An 8531-nucleotide genomic window follows, 5' to 3' on the forward strand; every position below is an offset into this window, starting at 1 on the left:
TCATCCGATAGCTACAGCGTGAGGAGGCATTTACATGGTTAACTACGTATGTTGGTGATAGTATGGAAGCCTCGGGAAGTTTTTGTTGTTCTTATGTACACTTCTACGCGGATTCGCATGGGAGTTCTCCCATAGCTAGTACGGAAACTCGCAAGTTCGAGTGAGGAGGCAAATTGCTTCCTCACTGAGGAAGCAAACATATATTCCCCCAACACTATAGGAAACTCCTGAGCTTAGCTGAGGAAAGCGATTACATATATTCCTCCAACACTGTATAGAAAACTCCTGAGCTCAGCTGAGGAAAGCGATTACATATATTTCTCCAACACTGTATAGAAAACTCCTGAGTTCAGCTGAGGAAAGCAAACGTATATTCCTCCAACACTGTATAGGGAATTCCTGAGCTTAGCTGAGGAAAGCAAACATATATTCCTCCAACACTGTACAGGAAACTCCTGAGCTCAGCTGAGGAAAGCAAACGTATATTCCTCCAACACTGTATAGGGAACTCCTGAGCTCAGTTGAGGAAAGCAAATGTATATTCCTCCAACACTGTATAGGGAACTCCTGAGCTCAGTTGAGGAAAGCAAACGTATATTCCTCCAACACTGTATAGGGAACTCCTGAGCTCAGTTGAGGAAAGCAAACGTATATTCCTCCAACACTGTATAGGGAACTCCTGAGCTCAGTTGAGGAAAGCAAACGTATATTCCTCCAACACTGTATAGGGAACTCCTGAGCTCAGCTGAGGAAAGCAAACGTATATTCCTCCAACACTGTATAGGAAGCTCCTGAGCTCGGCTGAGGGAAGCGAACATATATTCCTACTCCAATACTGTATGGCTACTTCGATCACATACGTGATACTGACAGTAGCGAGAAGAATCTCAATAAATCTGGTACTTCAACTTCACACACTGCATCACATCTCAGGTAGATAATGGACTGCTCAAGCTGATAAAAAGTGCTGGGAATAATAGACTATCACTAGATGGAATTTGCAACAGCACTACTACAGCTTAGGTTGGAACACACCACTGGACGAGCGCAACACAACTGGTTATCAAAAAATGTTACATTTCACATAAAACAGTCAAGACGAGAATTTCATCATCGCTCCTACAGCAGCAACTATGAGGACGATGAGAGCAACGATGACCGTTGGACTCATACCTGATTGACACAAGATGTAAAATACCATTACGAAATGAAGTATTCTCACCATTCCCGTCATTTTTGAAGGAATTATTGTGAATGTTATGTCTGGCTCGAAGTTGGCTGGCAGTTAGATCGGAATCAGGCGCAGAGCCTCCGGGACCGTAACGGCGTCGGAGCTCGCCAGCTGTCATACTGTCGTCCATTTTACGACGAAAAATATAATAAGTCTTGAGCCAGCTGAATACTATTGAATCTACTCACATTGAGTCCCCACAAAACGGCTGCAATGTGGGAAACTCAAGCTAGCTAGGCCGAGATGGCTCCGCACACACAATTTAGTGGCCAACAGAAAGATAACAACATTATCAGTTACAAGGTTGTAAAACGGGTGAAACTCTAATGATCCATCTTTCTCGACTTGTGCTTCTTTTCAGGTTTGATTTTGGTTCAAATTTACGCACAACTTCTCAAGTTACCCGTCAGTTTACGAGAACTTGCTCAGTTCTAACCTAAGATCTCACTTGAGCTCATTCTTGAGGTTGGTTCCCTTACACTCAAGGCTGAGGGACTAGTGAAACGTACTTACAGTTTTCTAAGTTTGCTATGCTAGGTTCCTAACCGTAAGATTCGTCAATCACAAGGGGTTAGTGAAAGAGGCCCAGTGATCTGGACGCGATCTTGCGTAATCTTGCATTTCTTGAATTTCCTCAACGTAGCTAATCGTGGTATAATCGATCGATTTTTCTTCGCTCTTCCCACAAGTCGTCTTTCCGAAAGGTCTTTCCCGTTCTAGACAACATGGCTCGCGGTCCTAAGAAGCATTTGAAGCGCGTCTTCGCCCCCAAGCACTGGCTGCTCGACAAGCTCGCCGGCGTGTGGGCCCCCAGACCCTCTACTGGTCCTCACAAGCTGCGTGAGTGCATGCCTCTCATCGTGCTCCTTCGCAACCGTCTGAAGTACGCCCTTACTTACAACGAGGTCAAGATGATCGTCATGCAGAGGCTCATCAAGGTTGACGGCAAGGTACGTCTTGTTCCCTTATGAAGTGTTCTACTGTGGTTTCTCAGGTTCGCACTGACATGTCCTACCCCGCTGGTTTCATGGATGTTATCACCATCGAAAAGACCAAGGAGAACTTCAGGTGCTGCCTACGAGACAATATTTGCCAACAAGACCCTATGAAGCATCTCTGTGCTTCATACGGCCCACTGTTGAGCAAGGGATAGGTCCGGGTATTTGGCTAGGGGACTAGCCAGAAGGTACTGTTACCACCATTGGACCATCCCACGCATAGCTTTCTTCTTGCTCTAAGGACTGTCTTCCTTTTCAGATTGTTGTTCGATACCAAGGGTCGTTTCGCCATCCATAAGATTCATCCCGACGAGGCCGCCTATAAGCTCTGCAGGGTTAAGAAGGTCTACATGGGCTCCAAGGGTGTCCCGTACGCCAACACTCACGATGGTCGTACCATTCGTTACCCCGATCCCGAGATCAAGGAGAACGACTCGGTTCGTATTGACATCCAGACCGGCAAGGTTCTCGACTTCCTCAAGTAAGTGTCGCCTCCTACTTGACGGGCCGGTGGCATGAGCGAGATTTCGAATGATGATTGCGTAAATTGTACAACACTGCTTTACCAAGTCCTATAACGTGCGGACTATCCAGCAGATGGTCTGACGAAATTCTCCCTCATCTCATCATGCTTCGCTCCGCTCATTTTCCTTGCAACTTTGTCATAATCATTGCCCATCAGGTTCGAGATCGGCGCCACCGTCATGATGACCGGTGGTAATAACATTGGTCGTGTTGGTGTTATCACCCACCGTGAGCGTCACCCCGGCAACTTCGAGATCATTCACGTCCGTGATGCCGCTGGTAACAACTTCGCCACCCGTCTCTCCAACGTCTTCGTCATTGGTCATGAGGGCAAGCCTTGGGTGTCCCTTCCTAAGGGTGATGGTGTCCAGCTCTCCACTGTTGAAGACCGTCACTTGCGCATGAAGAAGAACCGTATTGCCGGCCAGCAGACTAGGAAGTAAACATCGCGAAGTCATTGTTACTCGTTTAGCGGGAAAACAGCTTTCGAGACTCAAAATTAGAATGTTTGTGTTAGTCAATTTTGCCCGCAGTATACTCGTTTTGACCCCTTCTCATTGTGGAGGGTTCATTCCATAATACTGCTAAACTGATGGTGTCTGCAATACGGTTCAGCCGTGAACTTTGTGTTCGTGGTCTCGTATGAAAGATGGACAGATTTTGACGTCTTCGATCTTTATCGAGTTCATTAAAAAGTTATAATTCGTGTCGCTTTCCGAACACCATAGTCAGATGCGGATTGAACAAGATGAGAAATTGAGATGTCCACCTTTTCCATCAAACTATGGAACAATACAAGAGCCGAGAGATTGTGTCATTCCCTCCAAATGAAGCACCTCTCGAACGCTTGGTTTTGACGAGTCAAGACTTCTAACTCAATAATCGGGAAACGAATAATGTTAATCACCGTTAGTGAAAATTCGAACCGTTCCTCCCCGCTGCAGTAAGTACTTTCGGGGCGGGCGGATACAGAAACATCATTGCATGTTGAGGGGAGTACCACTACGGAAGTCCCAGCCTGCAGAGGTATGGACAGTGGTAGTCCATTAGCCACATGAACTCTCCTTCCGTGAGGGGAACCATCACCACCAGAATTGATACTCGAGTGCTCCGTTCCTGTTATTCCACTACGAGGATCACTCAACACAATCAAGTGTTTCACTCGAGCCGACTCCTTCGACCTGCTAGGATCAACACGTGTCGTCTCGCACGTGCGCATAGGGTTCGGAGTTCCGGATAAATTCACATGTAATTTCACGGCCGATTCCAAACTTTGAATTAGTTGATAACACTTCGATCTAGTTGAGTGCCGTTAGGGTCGGAGAGGTTGATAGGTGGGTGTGTGTGAGTTTAAAGTCCAACGCCCGGCTTAGTCAGACTACCACCGATGTATCTTACTCCAAGAGGGAAGTTCATTGAGCACACAGACTAGTGCTCAGGCAGATGATAGAGCAAACTGAGGATACCTCCGCTACCATAATTGAGGTAGCTGTGTACGTCCATGAAACACTGGCTCTTCCAATAGAGTGACGACCACAAGCATCATCTGCGAGACCCGAAAAGTCTATATCGTTAACATTTGATCTCGCTCGTACCGAAGCTGATGCTCTCAACGGCGACCTTGGGGGTCGGAGTCCGACAAAGGTCGTCATCATCATGGTCTACACTCATGATTCGTATTAAAGGTCCGACCGTCGTACCTTTACAGGTGGGTGGCACTCACCGATCAACCCCGGCAATCAATCAAACCTTTGAGATCTGCTTTCGTGGAGTCTCCGTGAATATCATTTATCCACACATCTGAAACCCGTATGCAGATTTATAACGCGGACGACGAATTTCGACCCGGAGGATTGTGTGGACAGAGTAGAAATAGAAGAGTTGAAAGGTCGCATGAAACAATAGTGAGAGAGGCTGTCACCGACAGTCAAGTGCCCACTATTGGCGGAGCTGAGCGGGGCATCATTGAGGTCTGAGCGAAGCGCTGAAGCGAGGAGTGGAGATGAGGAATGCCACAGCTAGATTCAGCACTACAGTGATACTGGCCAGCATCACTGGCCGCACAACTCATACCGACGATAGAAGATAGGCAAAGGGAGGGAAAAGCAAAAATCTTGAGATCTGCATTCATATCAAAAAAATACTAGCTGAATCGATAAACCGTCCGCTGAGAAAAAGACGGTCAAGATACTGAGAATCTCAGTCTGAGCTGACTCTATCATCTTGATGATTCGAGACCACGATAAAGGAAATTGAATCTCCTACTGCTGAAGTAGTTTACGAACCGCTGCCACAGCATCCAGACGACCGAAGGATAAAGTCTTCTTCCCTTTATTGTCCTTCACACCTGGTGTAGCTGTTTCCTTGATGATCGTTTTGATGTAATTAGGGGTCAGTTCAGCCTTCTGAGAAGGTTCAAGGCTGTACAGCATTCCAGCCACACCTGCTGCAATGGCGGCGGCAGCCGAGGTCCCTGTAACAAGTTTATATGTTCCACCAGTTGAGGTTGCAAGTAGTCTGTAACCTGGAGTGGCGATGTCAACAGTCGAACCAAAATTGCTTTCGTCGTCGAGCTGCATTTTGGTATCATTTGTCGCTGCCACGCAAATGACTCCATCACGATGCTGGCCACTGAGAGTACAAGGAAATTCTTTGGTCACGTCCATATCAACGTGATTATTCCCTGCCGACACAACAACGAGCATCCCAGCTATCACTGCTTCCAGGATCTTCCTCAGCAAAGGGGGATAGGCTAGTTTGTACGTAGCGGTATACAGGATCACTTTCACATCCTTTCTTTCATCGATAAGGTATTGGAAAGCGTCAAGATCCGTGGCTCCCTCTGCCTTTTCACCCGTAAATATAGGTAGCACACGCACACCGTCCACGACACCTGCAATACCGATCTTGTTATTTGTGATAGCACCGAGAATGCCAGTCATCATGGTTCCATGCGGTCCTCGAGGATGGGTATCAGTATTCTTATCAATAACATTGTAGCCCTCGATGACCCTGCCTTTCAAGTCGGGATGATCGGCCTCGATTCCGTCGTCAATAACTGCGATGGTCACGGGTGTTCTCTTGGGAGCAGTTGCCAAGATGCTCCATGCCTCCGGTACTGAGATGGCCTCAAGATAAGCCTTCTGCTCGGGATAGAATTCGTCGTTTGGATCGCCGTTCCCAGGACCAAATCCACTGAAATGGTCATTGCCGACCACCCGAGCTGTGACGTAGGGGAGAACGTACGAGAAGAAGCAGAATGCCGTCATCAATTTTTATTCAAATCACGTGAATGGGTTGTAGGCTGTGCTCCAGTTCACTGCCGTATACGTGAAAACTACTCGTTTTGTGCGGGTCTATCTCAAGGCCTTGGGTTCAATCCCCACTGTTGAAATTCGATGCAATGGCGTGACGGTCGTCCGAGGCGAAATGTGCAGTGGAGGAAATTTTTCAAATTGAAGTAGGTTCTCTAGGTATTGGGAACATGCTTTGCCCAAAGCTTCGACATATGCCATGATGACATCAGTGCGCGCCAGGGGTTGGGGCCCCTGAGAGAGCCTGAGAGAGCGCGCCTAAACCTTCTACGAAATCACGCAGGTGCGATCTGCCTACTGAATAGGGCTGCAAATGAAAAAGCTGAATTCAAACGAGCGCGTGGGAATTGGCTGATTATCCGTGGTAACGGGTGCCCCGAGGGCACTGCCCTCTCAAGTATGGTTGGAACTGAAATCCTGTGACCAGAGATTGGTCCTAAAATGTTCGAATCCCCAAGTTGATGCGTGTGTAATACACACTGTGTATGGCGCGCACAAGAGTATCGTCAGAGCAGTTTTACGGGAGATAAGAGATTGATTCGATGAATCGGGTTCTGAGATCTTCGCCTATTAGTAGTACAGTAAATTACTGTCAGTGATGCACGAGCATGACGTGATCCATGGTATATGCGAACTCTGAGTTCGGAACTCACGCTCTGGTGTAATGAACTAGATTTTTGTATTCAACTGGTGTCTCTGGTTGCACAAGCTTCATTTACCTAGAGTATATATCTCATGTTGGAGACTCCAACGCTTCACCGTGGAATGTTGTATATGGCCTGTGTTCGATATATGCTTCAAGGGTTATAACTCTATTGGTGTTGCTCAGTTCATACTGATCGTGTTTGCAAATTGCAATGTGGAAAATGATGTAAGAGGAGGTGGTAATATATGGGCAGTCATATACGGACGATAATATGCTACACAAACACACTCCATTGACATAGTGTGATACATCGTTACTGAATATTCTCGAGAATTTTGAATTGAACAATTCTCGTAACGGATTCTACACTTGTGCGGTTGAATTGAACCTCATATTGTGGTTTTCGTTCGAGCCGCGTGGCTCGCGAAAACCGCCTCCAATGGAGGCGGTTTTCGACTCATCCAAAGGGTGCGTCTGCCCAGTCAACGGCACTGGGTGCCACAACTTGTCTCACGGATTCCCTCCCCTCAGCGCTTTCTTTGATTTCTTTTCTCTTTTACTACTTGTGACATTCAGTGCAACGGTCAGAACTCATAAAATCGTCATCATCATGGTCTACACTCATGATTCGCATTAAAACCACATCATAACCACAATCATGATCACAGGTCAGCCATCACATGCATCGCCGGGACCCTTGGACCAGGGTCGTGCATCGCACCCAGAATGCCCCCATTGTCCCGTATTGTCAGCGTTCAACTCATATGTATGTTAGTTTAACTCAAAATGCCATCTTAATGCTGGAAACGTTCATGCAGAAACAATCATGTCCAAAATAGTTTCGGATCTACTATACATGGAGTTGATAATACCTCCAAAACCTCGCATATCTCGTTGCGAAAGTCATCATGTTGTGAAACTTGAGGGTGCCTCCGTCGGTCGGCCGTCGAGAGTCTGACGGGAAAAGACAGTGCGGGCCTTCAGGCAAGTTTCCAAGGTAGAGCGATAGCAGAGCATCTTGCCCGAAATGATTGCTTACAAAGCGAGAGAGGCCCTGAGCTCATCGAGGCTCAGTGTATCACTCATTCGAAGGCAGTCGAGATGCATAACCGATAAAGCTGTTATCAACTGGGACGACTCTACTGCAGTCAACTTCGTAGGCAGCAACGCCAATGGGAGGAAACTACGGGCTGGAGGCACGCTCGAGCAAGCCGCGCAATATCTGACACGAATCATGCCCGGGAGGCACTCAGGAGATCGCTTACACAGCGCGAACGGCATCCACCTCACAGAAAGCCTTCATGATGCTTTCACTGATACACAATGCAGCTTTCTTCAAGTCGAGTTTCCACATACTGTGAAAAATGCTAAGTAAAAACGGAACATTCTTTGACGACATCGAGTTGGTTATCGCGTGGGCCAGACAGCGCTCGAGTGCTTCGGTATCAGCGGGCCTAAGCTGCAGCCGGGCTAGCCCAGACAAACCTAACAAAGCGGCTCATGAAAACCTCAGGGGATGGACCCTACACTGACTGGCCCGGTCGAGGTCTCTGGTAGACAAATGACGACCAGTAGTAGCACTCCGGAGAATACAGTTGACGATAGACTCTCCTACAGGGTCACAAAATCTACTCGGAAGCATGATGGGACTGCATTTCTCTGAAAACAACAAGAACGAGATCGAGCCATTCGAATAGATGAAGATCAGCATACCTCCATCTATCACCGTTGAAGTCGTCAGTCTCACTAATATTGAAGTGGCCGTAGCTGCGTCAACCAAGTCGAGGTTTTCCCCCGCTGTAATAACAGCTCGCATA

The 8531-nt window shown here is 47.4% G+C and overlaps 4 protein-coding genes across 4 annotated transcripts in view; 1 reads left to right on the forward strand and 3 right to left on the reverse strand.

Moving 5' to 3' along the window:
* Positions 1-1093: 1093 nt before the first annotated feature.
* On the reverse strand, positions 1094-1361 carry Pmar_PMAR021877 (hypothetical protein; the record flags this gene model as incomplete). Its single annotated transcript, XM_002767180.1, has 2 exons — positions 1094-1173; positions 1223-1361. 2 exons carry the CDS (start codon positions 1359-1361, stop codon positions 1094-1096), a joined length of 219 nt encoding a protein of 72 aa, XP_002767226.1.
* Positions 1362-1930: 569 nt separating this feature from the next.
* Positions 1931-3249, forward strand: Pmar_PMAR021878 (40S ribosomal protein S4, X isoform, putative). The gene is made up of 4 exons (XM_002767181.1): positions 1931-2181; positions 2226-2299; positions 2489-2710; positions 2912-3249. The coding sequence occupies exons 1-4, from the start codon at positions 1957-1959 to the stop codon at positions 3195-3197; spliced, it is 807 nt and encodes a 268-aa protein (XP_002767227.1). The 5' UTR covers positions 1931-1956; the 3' UTR covers positions 3198-3249.
* Positions 3250-5015: 1766 nt separating this feature from the next.
* Pmar_PMAR021879 (thermitase, putative) lies at positions 5016-6023 on the reverse strand (the record flags this gene model as incomplete). Its single annotated transcript, XM_002767182.1, has 1 exon — positions 5016-6023. One exon carries the CDS (start codon positions 6021-6023, stop codon positions 5016-5018), a length of 1008 nt encoding a protein of 335 aa, XP_002767228.1.
* Positions 6024-7749: 1726 nt separating this feature from the next.
* Positions 7750-8531, reverse strand: part of Pmar_PMAR021880 (hypothetical protein) — a gene marked incomplete at both ends in the record, with an annotated part of 1045 nt that continues 263 nt past the window's right edge. The window contains 4 exons of the mRNA XM_002767183.1: positions 7750-7936; positions 7980-8199; positions 8242-8373; positions 8428-8511. Coding sequence (XP_002767229.1) covers positions 7750-7936; positions 7980-8199; positions 8242-8373; positions 8428-8511 — 623 coding nt within the window. The remainder of the gene's footprint in view (positions 7937-7979; positions 8200-8241; positions 8374-8427; positions 8512-8531) is intronic.

Source organism: Perkinsus marinus (assembly GCF_000006405.1).
Source record: "Perkinsus marinus ATCC 50983 genomic scaffold scf_1104296970892, whole genome shotgun sequence".
Classification (NCBI taxonomy): domain Eukaryota; phylum Perkinsozoa; order Perkinsida; family Perkinsidae; genus Perkinsus; species Perkinsus marinus.